General features: G+C 45.6%; 1 protein-coding gene across 1 annotated transcript in view; it reads left to right on the top strand.

The window, feature by feature from the left end:
- Positions 1-9351: 9351 nt before the first annotated feature.
- WDR11 (WD repeat domain 11) overlaps positions 9352-14065 on the top strand; it is an 88326-nt gene continuing 83612 nt past the window's right edge. Inside the window, exon 1 of the mRNA XM_019555464.1 lies at positions 9352-9495. Within this exon, the coding sequence (XP_019411009.1) occupies positions 9409-9495 (87 nt within the window). The 5' untranslated portion in view covers positions 9352-9408. The remainder of the gene's footprint in view (positions 9496-14065) is intronic.

Genomic DNA, 14065 nt, shown 5'->3' with positions numbered 1-14065 from the left:
AGGATGTTTGTGTCTCAGCATATGCCAGAGTTAACAAGAATGAGGGAACAAATAGTGTCATATGACAATATAGCACTTCTGCAGGTTATCATTGCTGACCTCTGTTCCAGGCTAGTACAACAAACGGTTTGTGGTAAATTGTTTCTTGGTTTCACAAACCTTACTTAGAGAGGAACAATATTGTGTGAGCCAAGTAGCAGAAGACACTGTACCACCATTCACTAATTACAACATTTCTATATGTATTTATTAACAAAAGGTAGAGAATTTGCTTCCAGGAAAGCAGCAGAGAAAAAGCCATAGAATATGGATAACAGTAAAGGTAAAAAATGTCCATATGCAAAAAACTGTACAATAAATGATGATCATCTATGTATTATTAGAAAAGGCATATGAATCATGTCCTTCCTTTCATTAAAAAAAATACTGTATCATCACCAGAAGCAAACTGCAAAACTGTAGAGAGCAATCTTGTACTACTTCTTCTCAGTGCTGTGAAGAAATTGTGTTAGTCATTCAGAACTTGTTTTCATGCATTTTAAATCAGAGTAAAGGCTCAGTCTTGTTTTCATTTTATCAAACCGAGTTACTTTTATGCTGAACTAATCTTTTTCCCTTCCAACTTCCTGTTTGGAATTTGGTTGCAGTCCTTTGCCCTTGGTCTGAACATGACAAGTCATTAATATTTATGATGCTGGCTTTGCATTAGGATGAACATCTGTTCGAAAATGAGATCTCTCAGTAGCAGCTCCTACTGTCTGTTAGCAAAGCTGGACAGGTTCTTTTCAAGCTGGAACAGGTGGAGCTTTCAGTGCCATTCTCACCTAAGGCTAGTGAGTTCAGCAGGTTTTTTTTCCCCTAGAAGTGATTCACTATCCATAATAGAGAGCTGAGCTACAACACACTCTCACATCTAATGACGTTAAGGCAGAGAGTGATGTCTTTTTATCTTTTCATTTTCCCTTCCCTTGCCTTTGTGGTCTCTGTGAGGTCTGTAGTTCTAAGTGGCAGATGGCTTCAAGGCAAACCTAGTTTTAGGACAGTATTGATATTTTTGAGACGCATACACTTCCACCATGGGTGGTAGAAAAATATGAAGTGAAAAGGATGAGCCATTTTACAGTGAGTGGAAATTGTAAACATAAATTTTCCTCCTTCTTTTATGAAGTGCATCAGCCTTTTTACTTTATTTCATAACAGGAGAAATGGCTGAATTTTTGCTTATTGAAATTTGGCAAGAAGTTAGTCCTTGCTCAACAGTATGTGCAGTATTTTTGGGGGGGTGGGGGTGGAAATGGTTTGTTTTTTAAGGTTATGAGCATTTGAAAATTGTCTATTAGATCCATTTATTACAACGTCTCCAACGAGTTTGTTAAGATTCTAACTTTTGATGTTGACAGAAAGGTGCCTATCAATGTCAGTGGAGCTGTATCTGGCCCTGAGTGAGCTCTAGGTGCAGACAGAAGTTATGTTTTTCATGCAATTGGCCCCCTGAAAGCACTCTAGCATGACACATGTGCAGAGCACTTTTAGGGCACACACCGGAACAACAATTTTCATCTGATCTGGCCACAGAAAGCAGTCTATAGCCATGACCAAACACAAGTACAGGCATACCTCGTTTTATTGCACTTCGCTTTATTGCGCTTCGCAGATGTTGCGTTTTTTTACAAATTGAAAGTTTGTGGCAACCCTGCGTCGAGCAAGTCTATCGGTGCCATTTTTCCATCGGCGCCATTTTTCCAACAGCATTTGCTCACTTCGTGTCTCTGTGTCGCATTTTGGTAATTCTCACAATATTTCAAATTTTTTCATTATTATTATATTTGTTAGGGTGATCTGTGATCTTTTGAAAGAAATTCTACTGTGGGTAAAATGCTATCAAACAGCATCGCATGCTACAGAGAAATCTTTCGTGAAAGGAAGAATCAATCGATGCGGCAAACTTCATTGTTGTCTTATTTTAAGAAATTGCCACAGCCACCCCAGCCTTCAGCAACCACCACCCTGATCAGTCAGCAGCCATCAACATCGAGGCAAGACCCTCCACCAACAAAAAGATTACGACTCGCTGAAGGCTCAGATGATGGTTAGCATTTTTTAGCAATAAAGTATTTTTTAATTAAGGTATGTACATTGTTTTTTTAGACATAATGCTATTGCACACTTAATAGACTACAGTATAGTGTAAACATAACTTTTATATGCACTGGGAAACCAAAAAATTCGTGTGACTCGCTTTATTGCGATATTCGCTTTATTGCGGTGGTCTGGAACCGAACCCGCAATATCTCCGAGGTATGCCTGTACTTGGCTACAGACCACTTCAAAAATGGCTGATCGGGGAAAATCTGTACCCTCATTGCATGACGGGTCAGATGAAGACATTTCAAAACATAGCCTCTTCTGTAACTTGTGTCTGCTTGCCTGCCAGCTTCTGAGCTGTTTTCAGAATGGGAGAGGGGAAAGGAACCAGAAATAATTTGGTCTGGAGTTTTTTCAGGAATCCACCCCCTCCCCCCCGGTGCTGGCTGGGGAACCCCTAGAATGAGCTCCCTTCCCCCCCTTCCATTCTGAAAACAGTGCGGGTTGAAAGGGAGGAGGGACCATGGCTAAAGGAAACCAGCTGGAGGCTTGAAACCAGCAGCTAGATTCCCCTCCAACCTGGAACCAACAGTGAACTTCTGTTTGAGGATCGCTGCAACTCAGAACGCTTCCCGCTAAGTGTTCCGAGTTGCAGCAGGGAGCTGCGCTTCTGTCTGCACCTTTAAACTGGCCGACCATGTGACAAATTAATCCTCATTAAATGAGGTATCAGATGAAGGTGCTCCACTGTAAAGCACCTTAGGGAACTTGTGTTCCTTAGGGTTCATTTGTTGCCTCCAGTACTGTCTGCAGGAAGGGAGAGGGGAGGGAGAGTGAGCTGCTGGCTGGGGTTTGGCCTGCTGGACCTAGGGGAGGGAGAGTGGATCTGATCCACCTGCCATCTCAAGCCCTCCCACAACCCCTCCTTCAGGTCAGGTCAGGCCAGGCTAGGCAAACCCTAGCCAGCAACTTACTCCCCTGCTCCCCTCCTCCCTCCCTTCCTGCTTACAGCCCCAGAGCTGGGGTGTGGAGCTGGGAGAGAGGGGCTGAACAAGGAGGCAGTTGCTTACACACACAAGTGCTTTACCAGAGAGGAGTGCTTTGCTGAATCTGAATAAAATTATTCATGTATATAAGTATATGTATATGACCTAAGCACTTAAAACTGGATATGCCAATGTTAAAGTTGGAAATGCAGATGAAACTCCCTCACTAGTTTGGATGAATTGTAAAACCACTGTATTGCACGATCTCATGCTCTTTTCTATACAGCACAATATATCATCACATAGCCTGGTATCTAACCTTGATAGTTAATAGTCAAATCTTGGGAGATGTTGAGCTCTCTGAACTCCACAGAAATTAGGGCTCCTTAGCATTTTGGGAATGCTCACAACTTCTGTAAAGATCAGGCCTTACTTTTCTGGGGCGGTTTTTAATTAATTTATCTTCAAGTTAAACTAAAGAAAGGGAGATTACTAGTATGTCTTGATCAAGGATTATTGACACCTGCAAAGGATTACTAGAAGCCCCCTTTTTCTTCCTTCTGTTAATATCAGCAGCATATAGAAACATAGGGTGTCTTTACACATGCTTGGGGATTGCGGTGGGGTGGGGGGCATTTTAATTAGAGCGGCTCTGAGAGCTGGTCTAATTAAAGTGCCTGCAGCATCTTGGGTATTCAGTATCCTGCACTTCACAATGGTGGCAGGGGCACTTTAACTGAAGCTTGTTTGACGAGCTTTAGTTAAAGTGCCTCTGCCCCCAGTTTGAAGTGCAGGGATGCTGAATACATGAGATGTGGAGGCTGCTGGAGCGTGCTAATTAGCACACTCCAGCAGACTCGATTAATCAGACCTGCTCCGATGCACTGCAATTACAGTATGTCAGAGCAGTGTTCCCCACACATCTACTGGCTCCCATAAACCCAAACTTAATAGAAACATTGTTACCACTATTCAATTAATTCCTTATCTTCTGGAGTTTCCCACTGCACTGCATTTAATAGTTGCCCATAAAATTGTTTTTCCTTTTGTTTTTTGCAAAGTAATTTGGGGTTGAAACTGCCCAACAGGAAGATTATGTTGTACTCTTGTTAGTTTTATTTGTATGCCATTTGGAAATATTTCACTCCATCCCTAAAGGGGTTTGGCATTTGTTGTCAGGAAATATTGAGTAGTGCCTTGTTTAAAACATTCTCAGTCATTTAAGTTGTCACTGTTTTTGGCAAGCCTGACGCTAACAGGTTGAGAGATATCAGAAAGACCATTAAGTGTGAAATCCCAGTGGCCAGATGGAGTGGTCACATTTTAGGTGGAAAAAAATGTAGGTGCCTAGACTTGCAAGGTAGTAGGGTGGGAGCTTCAGAGGACAAAAAACTTTTTGCTCACCATGAAGTGCAACAGAGGAGGAAAGCAGGCTAGAATATCTTGGGGGAAAGAAGGAATAAATGGTAAAGGTATTTTTTGCTCATGAGAGAAGAATATAGGAATTGTGTTAGAACAAAACAACAACCAGTTTAATTTGTCAATTTGTCTCAGCAGATGATGCCAGATGCTTCAGTGGAAAGCATGATGTATCTAACTAGGAATTAACTATTATTTCATCTAATATTTATTGTTTTCATTGTATTAATAGTGTACGTAGCATTGTACAGACAAATGAAAGGACCAGATTACTGGCCTGTACAGCCTCCAATCTTGATAAGCAATATGAGATACAACCACAGAGAAGTGTTTTTAAGAGGGTGAATAGGAAACATTTTTGATTCATATATTCCAGCAGCCATTTTCCCCCTCATGTTTTACAGTTAGACTGTTTTATAGTGGTGGTACTCACTGAAATTATAACTATACCACAATATTTTTGTATGGTGTAAGTGGAAAAGCATCTTGTTAGAATCTGAAGAGTGCAGTTCTGAGCTCATAGGCGTTTCAGACGAGAAGAAAGCCAGGAGAAGACACTAAGTTGGTTTTATAATTAAGAAGTGGAAAACTGTACTTGAGAGTGAATATTATCAAGGGACCATTCTTATTATCACCTCCTCATCTGTCATTGTGCTTTCTGTTCCTTTAGGTCCTCCAGTTCAAATTAGCACTGCATCTGCCCCTCTTCCCTCATTAACCACTTTCTCCTCAATTGATGTAGCCCAAGTAACTTGGGTATATACTTCCCTTCTCCAGTTGAAGGGGACTGTTAGCTGGCAGGTGTGCTGTGGGGTGGGAACCGCAGACCGCTCAGTTTCCCTCCGTCCCTTTAGAACCAGGCCAGGCCAGTCAGGGGACTAACTATATACACATTTATTTACATTAACTTATCACAAGGGAAAGGAACATGGGTATAAACATATGTACAGTTTGTGCGTGTATAAGATATCTAAACCAGTAACATAAAAAATACCCTCTGGGTAAGTGACATAAAACCTCATACCAGTGCTCCAGATAAAGGTAAGTCACAGGTGAGTATCTGATCTGAAACAGATAAACGCCAAAGATAAATTCAATCGTAAGGGGAAATCCCAATGCCCTTGGGCTTTTCCCAAGCCCTACAAAGAAGCTGGTCACTTTAGAGGGGCCCTCTCAGTGGGACCTCCCCTTTCAGGAGCCCTTAACTAACTAGGGGGGACTGCCTTCCCCTGTGGGAATCCTTGTTTCCCTGCAACTCACAGCTCCCAGGCCTGGAGGGCTCATCCTCTGCACCAGGCTGCTCTCTTGCCTGCAGTGGGCTTTGGTGGCGGGGTGTCGCTGTCCCCTGGAACAGGGCTCCTCAGGCCTCTGGCTTGGTCCTGTCTGCTGACTCAGTAGCCTAATCACTCTGGCTCTCTGGACTCAGTCATTTGCTATGGGTTGGAGGCCTGGGCTGTCTCGTGGAGCACTAGGCTCGGTCCGCTCCTGGACCCTCCATGCAGCGCGTCCTGCACCAAGCTCCCAGCCTCGTTTTGGGGTTTGAGGGCCTGAGCTGCCCAAGCACTCCAAAGGTCCTACTCCTTGCACCGTCCTGTGCACCACATCTTTGGCAGCCCACCAGAGATTACAAACCTGAGCTGCCTCACACAGCTCCCAGGGTTTGGACGCTGTGTGCCGTGCTGCACACTGAGAGCCTAGCTGATGGAGCCATCTGCCGTTCCCCGCTGATGGAAGTCTTCAGGGATGGTTTTGGGCTACTGCTTCACCCTGCTGAGCAGCTCTTCTAAGCCCTGCTCTTCTCTCTTCCAGATGCGCCCCCTCACGCTGGGCACCCAGCTCCTTTTATACGCACCAGGGCTTTGCCCCGAAGTCTTCCGGACCTGAGCGTTGCAGTCTTCAATCAGGTCCGGGGGGGTGGGGGGGAACTCCTCTGCCTGTCCCCTCAGGAAAGGGGTGTGACTGAACTCCTCTTGCTGCCTCCTGATTGGGCGATGAGCTCCACCAATTAAAACAGTAAGATTTCAAGCCTGGGACTCAACCCATCCGAAAGGCAAGCCTGCTACATGGTTTCATATTAATCTTCAGCTTCATCTTTCTCTTAAGAAAAGTACTTGTGTCCCAAGCTTTGGCTGGCAATTCATATTCATTTCCTCTGTTTCTGGTTCTAAACACCTGAGCATACAATCCAAGAACAAGTTTTTCCTAGATTTGTCCTTTCTTTCCAAACAGCCATCTTTCTTGCTGCTGCTTCTCGTTTGAGTCATACTCGTACAATAGTGATTCTCAACCTTTTTTGGACTTAAAGCACCCTTCATTGGACTTGAGGCACCCCTCCATGACTTTGTGAATTCTCATCCAATTTTAAAAACAAATTTGCAGATTACAGTGCTTACCTCCTTTCAGAGGGGTCTGGCAGTGGGAATGGTGGATGGTCCAGGCATGGTCAAGCCTGAGCCTGCTTTTTTATCCACTTTGCTTGTCTGCTTATCTTCGAACACACCACACTTATCTCCTCACACCTAACAGCACCCTTCAAAAGATCTGGTGGCACCCTGATTGAGAATCACTGCAACCTCACTTGCTCTTCTTCACCGTGATGATTCCCATCCAAAATCTCCACATTCCCTTTGGCAACTCTTGCTAGTTTCTTGAGAGAGGCAGGTAAGGAAATCTGCAAGGATGCTTTCCTTTCTCCCCCTTCCTCTACAGGCTCTCCCATTTCACCCATAGCATCTTCCCTAGGATATTTTTCCAAATGTATTATCTTAATGCTTTGAACTATTCTTTCAAATTTGTTCCTTCATTTCTTCTTCCCTCTGTCATCCAGTCGGCACCTGCACCTTTCCTTGCTCCATTATGTCTAACTCATTTTTCTCAAAGTATTTCTTTTAACACTTGGTTTTCAGTTGATGAGATAAGGTAACGAAAAACTGGGTAGTAACCTAATGAGGGACTTACTGTCCATTCTGTGGGGATGGGGCAGCAGGACAGCCAGTGACAAAGACAATGTACTGAGCTAGCAAAACGACTATTAAAAAGCAATGAGAATTTTGGTTCCTTGGGGTCTAGCAGGACTGACATCTAGACAGGTATGTATATGGTGGCCAGAAAATCCTGGTATTACCACAGCCAAAGGAGTTTCTTCAGATCAGGAAACAGAGCTGTGTTTTGTAGATACTGAGTTCTAGCCCAAATGCTCTGTGCGTAGCTGAGAACAGTGTATATTTGCTGTTCTATTTATTTCAAGAGCAGAGTTCTACCAAAGAGGATAGGAGAAGGCATCAACTGCTAATGGATACTTGAATGGGAGCCCAACAATCATTGTACTGTGTAAATAGAAAAAAAGTGTAGGAACAGTAACACTAAAGAAGAATATGCATCAGGCACAAGGATCTCCCCAGTTTGGGCCCTCTATTCCCAAATTCTAAACAGAGAACATTTTTAGCTGCCCCAATGCATCCTAGCACCTCAAAAACCATGCATTTGAAAATCTATTTGATTATTGTGCTGTCTACAAGGCAATATAGAACAAACTGTAGCTGTTTCCAGCATGGCAAAAACCTAGATGCAGCAAAAGGTGTCTGCTGATATGTTGACAACTTTTGGCAGCAATTCCCAACAGAAACCTAAATAGAAAACAAGCGTTGCTGTTCCTGCTTTGCTAGAAAAAATCTGGATCCCACTGCTTCCTAGAAACGCTTTTGCAAACCACAATGCTTGTGCAAACTTTCACAATGCCACAAAACACAGGATGCGTTGTTCTTGGAAGGGGTACACATCAGAGCTTTGATTTTTTTTTTTTTGGCTAAGTATGGATGCCAGTGAGCATCACCTGCACTGGCAGCAGAGCTTGGGCTGGGAGGCAAATGGGGTAGAGACAGGTGCCTGCTTCTCTGGAGGATGTATGCTTTAGGAGCTGGCTTCCTGGAGCAGAATGGGACCAACCACCCTTCTTCATGTTCCCTGGCAACATACTGGGGGTAGGGTGGTCATCACAGAGGACAGCCCAGTTGTCCTCTGCCCTCCATTGATATGAAACCTGATGCCTGTATGCCCTCTATTTTTCTTCTTGAAGAGAAAAATAGAGGACATAAAGGCGTTGGGTTTTGTATCAGGAGAGGACAGAGTAGCGGAAAACTGGAATGTCCTCTATGATGGCCACTGTAATTGGGGGTTAGAATAAAGCAAAGAGCTGGTCTTCACAGGTGGGGCAGTGGTGACGTGTAGGGGGGGGCTCATGCACCCCCCGAGAGCACTGGTGCACCCCGTCAGCATGCCATGCTCCCTGTTTAGGTGATGGGTGGGGGGGCAGGCAGGAGTGCCGGATGAAGCCCTGCAGCCACCTCCCGCTCTGTGTGATTGCCCCCCGCCCCCTGGTTGCTGGGGGGGGCACATGCCCCCCTGACTAAGGTGGCCCCTGTCACCCACAATGTGGGGGATAACCATTCCCCTTCTTCCAGCTGCTGTGCCGGGTAGGAGGCACCAGGACTGTGGTTAGAAACGATGAGCAGAGCCATTCAGTGAGGACGGATGAGGGTTGCAGTGAAACAGGCGCAGGTCCTGGGTCACAGGAGCGGTGTCGGAGAGAGGCAGCCCGTGCTCCGTGTCCCCGCTCTGGCACGGCCATAGGGATGTCTAGCAAGGGCTGGCTAGGCCCTGCACTCTTTGTAGCTGCCCTCGGAGCCCCCCCGGTCCCAGCCGCCAGGGCCGGGCCCCGTTGCGGGCAGCACCCAGGGCGCTGACTGGATCCGGCTCCCGGGGGAGGGGTGGATAGGAGGCGGAACGGAAGTGCGGGGAGCGCGGGCCGCCCGGACGCGCGGGGACTCGGATCGGCGGCGCACGCCCGGCCGCCGTGCGGAAGCGGCCTTCTCCCCGTGCGGGCCCGGCCGAGCCTGCTCCCGGCCCGGGCGGCTGCGTCATGCTGCCCTTCACGGTCAACATCAAGCTGTCGGCCCGGACCCTCACCGGCGCCCTGAGCGCGCAGAACCGGGGGGCGGCGGACTGGTGAGGGCGGCCGGGGCCGGGGGGTTTGCCCGGGAGTCTCCAGCAGTTAGATATTCCTCAGATAAACCATAAGGCCTTCATGAAAATCAATATGAAGCGTTACACCCGACGTATGCGGCGCTCCCGGGGGTGTTTAAAATGTTATTGTCCGCGACATAAAGTCTGCGGCAGAGATGGTATTTTTTTGGAATGGGAAAATGGTCCAGTACCCCAAATAGAGAGCGGTTTGATTTCGCGTGTTTAGTTGACTTATATAGTTTTGATTCCTACATATATATATAAAAGAGCCCCCCCCCCATATATTAATATTATGTCCCAATCGCCACAAGTATTTGCACTGAAATGTTTGATTCGGAAAAACAAAAATTAAAGGCATGCTTCGTGTGGTTTAAATGTTATATTCAAAAGCTTTATGTGTAAAGACATTATTTTTATCGGGATACTTGTAAAAATGGAAAGGCAACACACAATAGCACAAAACGCACTGTTCTATCTGACCTGCGGAGCCCCTAAAAATTTTAGAAAATTAATATTTATCTGCCCCTGGCTGCCTGTCATGCGGCCCTCGATGGCTTGCCAAAACTAAGTAAGTGGTCCTCTGCCTGAAATAATTGCCCTTCCCAGCAATAGTGTGTGCTCCCTGTAGATTGTTTAAATTGAACAAAACAAAAGGTGAAGGCACTGAAAACTTGATACATACATTTTAGCACTCCCAAGAACTGTGTGTGATATGCCGTGGTTCAGGTTTTAATTTGACCTGCGCAGCCAATTAGGCGAATTTGGATTATGATGTGAGGGTTGGATTTGTTTGGTTTGGATTATGATATGACGGTACCTACCCTCCTGTTTACAAATCAATAAAACGTGTATGTACTGTCTCACATGCTTCCAAGGGATAACTACCTGAAATACGGTCATTATAACTTTGAAACTGCCGAGCTTGCCTAATATTGTATTGGCACCCATTCATAGTTACTAATGAATTTTATGAAACAATTAGTTTTTAGAAATGGAAAATGTCCCGTGGAAAAATAAAGCACTGGAAAATTTTTCATTTTGGAAAATGTTCCTTGGAAAGTTTTCCGTCTCTCATCCCTGTTCGGCACACTGTTATTAATGTCATTAGGTCATGTGATGAAACCGTCCGGGATAGATGGAAACAGAGTTGGTGGCCCTGGTTCCTCCTGTGGTCCCAAGAGCTGTCAGCAACCCTTGCACCCAGGGGAGATGGGGAGTGATTTCCAGGTGGGCCCCATCCCTGTGCTCCTTGGTGTGCCAGAGGCCATCCCTCGTGTCACATCTGTAGACAGAGGTTCACTGGGAGGTGTCTGCTGGCTTCTTGGACTCATTCAGTGCTGTGCTCTTTGCCTCCCCCCTTACCAGCTTTTGAACCCTGTTCTCACTTTAGTTGTCCCAAGTATCCAGTTTTTACACCTTAATAGTTCCTTCTAACAACAGAGGAGGGCAGCCAGTTTGTTGTGGGCCTGGCGCCACAGCCCTCCATGTGTAACAGATAAATCTGTGTTGTTTTGTTTGTTTGTTTGTTTGGTTTTGATAACCTCCAGGACAGCAGAGCGCAACCTTTTTTAAGGCTCACGTCATGTGGGGATGGGCTTGAGGCGCTCCTCAGAAAATGCCAGCTCATAGTTTTTGCTCTCTTTTTTGCAATATAGAGAAACAGTAGAGCAGTTTTTCTTTGCAAAGGACTCAGAGCACAAGTATGGATTTCTGTTTGAAATCTCTGAGGCACATAAGTCTTGTGAGTCATTTTTGCAAATATAGTAGGTGCAACATTGTGTGGCATCCCATGACACTCTTGAAAAGGATCTTGTGGCATCCTGGTTGCAAATCACTGTCCAAGGTCTAGAATTTTATTTTTCTAAACCAGGTGGATCAGCCTTTCTAGGCAGGTTTGTGTGATAAAGCCTCACACTCTCCCTGAGTGCCACTTTAATTTCCTTTCTCTGCCTCATCTGCTGCTCTGTTTTCTGCTCCCTGTCTAGTCTACTTTCTGCTGATGAGTGCTGAGAGACGGCCTCTCTGCCCCATTTGCTGCTGTGCTGCCTACCCCTTCCCTCTGATCTGCAACACAGGTTGCCCCTGTTACTTGTGGCAGGTTGGCCACCCTTATTTTAACCTCTAGCTGAAATTTTTACACTATCACTTGCCCTCAGGACCTAAGACATTTAACAAATCCCAACTCCTATGGAATTTACAATAAAACTGTGAGGGTGGGTAAGAGTGAGTGTAGAGAGTCTGATCAGGTTTACCTCTTGCAAGTGAATTTTTATGTGAAATGTGTGCTTAAGAAATCCAATTGGTATGCTATTACATCTGTCTTTTCTTTTCCTATTCTTATGAAATGGTTGTTTTGCATGCAGTTGGGCGTGGAAGGTAATCAGCTTTGGCTTTCATTGTGCCAGACCTTTTGCAGAGTGATAGACAGTGACAACTGTCACTCCCCAAAATGTGCTGTTGATTTGGTGAGGAGGTTAACGGAGTAGTAACAAATACAAAATGGGAATTAAGTTTCAGCTCCCCTTCTACCACATTCCCAAGTAAAGGCTTGGGAAATTGTGCTACACCTACTTTAGTAGAAACATCAGTTTCATGTTGGTGTGACAATCTACACAGGGTGTACCTGTTGAAGGAGTACAAACATTAAAATGTATTTGTAGAAGTTGGCATATTAAGTATTTGCTTCTGAGGAGCATGGGCATATGTTGTTTTTCTGTGTAGCTTTTAATTTACACAGTGCCTCTAGAAGTAGACTAGTATGGTCTCTGTTATAGCTGTTGAATGTGAGACAGAAGTAATGGTCTCTCTGCTTTGTTCTGTACCGTGATTAAATTGCTGAACCAAGTCAGACTGAAGCCAAATCTTCCATTCTGCTATATTCCTTAATCTTAGAGCACTGAACGTTGAGACACAGAGCAGGAAACCTGCTAGACATTTTGGAATCTTGCTTTGACCCTTTGACTGTATGTGAATGAGGACAAAATATAAAGGGAGTAGTTGAAAACCCTCTTATTTGTCATCCTTTTCATTTGTGGTCACGTCAGTTAGGAGTGCACTGATAAAGATTTTCTTGGCCATAACAATAGCCGATTATTCACCAGGCATATTGGCCAATACCAATCTGATACCGAATTTACAGGAATGCAGCCGGGCAGTGTGGAGAGCAGCGCCCTCCAGGTAAATCTGTGGAGGGGAAGAGGCATGGGGGGTAAGGGCAGATTGAGGCTTCCATAGTGAGGGAGGGAGTGGGGCACGGTGGTGAATGGGACCCTGGGGCTGGGGCGGGGAGTGGGATGGAACCATGAGTGGTTCATCCAGGGGATCAGCATCCTGGAGCTTAAAAAGGGTGGTGAGGGTGCTTGAACTGAAGGTCATCCAGTGAGCTTTAGTTCAAGCACCCTTGCCACCATTTTTAAGCGCCAGGATGCTTTTGTGAGCCGAGCTGAGCAGGGCGAGAGTGGAAGCAGGATGCCCCCTATGGGCTAGGGGCTTTCCGCCCTGCTGCCTTTGCCCCAGGAGCTGTGTGCTGGCCACTTGTCTGCTGCACATCTTGCAGTGGTGGTGGCAATCTGTGCCTCCTGCTGCCAGACGGACAGGGGTCGTGCAGTCACTGTGCGGGTCCTGGGCCAAAGGCAGCAGGGCGGAGAGCCCCAAGCCCACAGGGGGCAGCCTGCCTCAGTCCTTGCTTCACTTGGCTCCACTTCTAAAAGTGTTCTGGTACTTAAAAATGGTGGTGTCGGTGCTCATTTGTTGAGCTTAAGTTCAAGCACCCCCACTGCCATTTTTAAGTGCCAGGGTGCTGATCCCCTGAACGAGCCTCCTGCTGCTCTGTCCTGCCTCCTGCCTTGCCTCTGGGGTCTTGTTCACTGCCCTGCCCCTGCCCCACTCCCTAACTCATTCAATTTGCATCCCCCACACCCCTTTCTTCCCCCCATGCCCCTTCCCCTCCACAGACTTACCTGTAGGGCACTAGTCTCCACACTGCCTGGCTGTGCATGCTGTGGCTGTGTGTGGGGGTCCCAGCTGGAAGGCATATTGTTTATTGGTACTTTATTGACTGCACTGGCCAAAAAAAGTCTATAGCTGTTCATTTAATTTTCCTTTTATCGGTGCACCTCTAATGTCAGTCTCTTCTGAGATCAGATAGGTTGATCCTTTTCATTACTGCTAAACTCCTTTTTAATGTGTTCCTTCCTCACACCCTCCTTCTTGATCCCATAAAACCTCACTGTGTCTGAACAATGATATTATCTTGTTAACTATTATCTTGTTACTGTTGCTTGTTTATTGATGTTGTAGCTGGTCCAAACTGTCGTTTTTTAAAATTTAAATGGTTTCTGACTTTATGCTAGCCCCCCTTTGACTTGTCATTTGAAAATGATTCATTGTAGAGTGCTGAAATTGAGTTTTATAATGCTTTCAGGCTTCACTGGGTAGCCCTTACTTTTTTTTTTAGTTTCCAGTGGTATATGTGCAATGTGCTTGATATTATACAATCAAAAAAGCGTGGTCCTTTCTCCCAACTGCTTTTAATGTAAAAATAATACAACAGA

Source organism: Crocodylus porosus, unplaced genomic scaffold (genome assembly GCF_001723895.1).
Source record: "Crocodylus porosus isolate Cpor-Errol unplaced genomic scaffold, CroPor_comp1, whole genome shotgun sequence".
NCBI lineage: Eukaryota > Metazoa > Chordata > Crocodylia > Crocodylidae > Crocodylus > Crocodylus porosus.
Note: the sequence above shows the minus strand (reverse complement) of the source record. Positions and strands in the feature narration are given on the sequence as shown.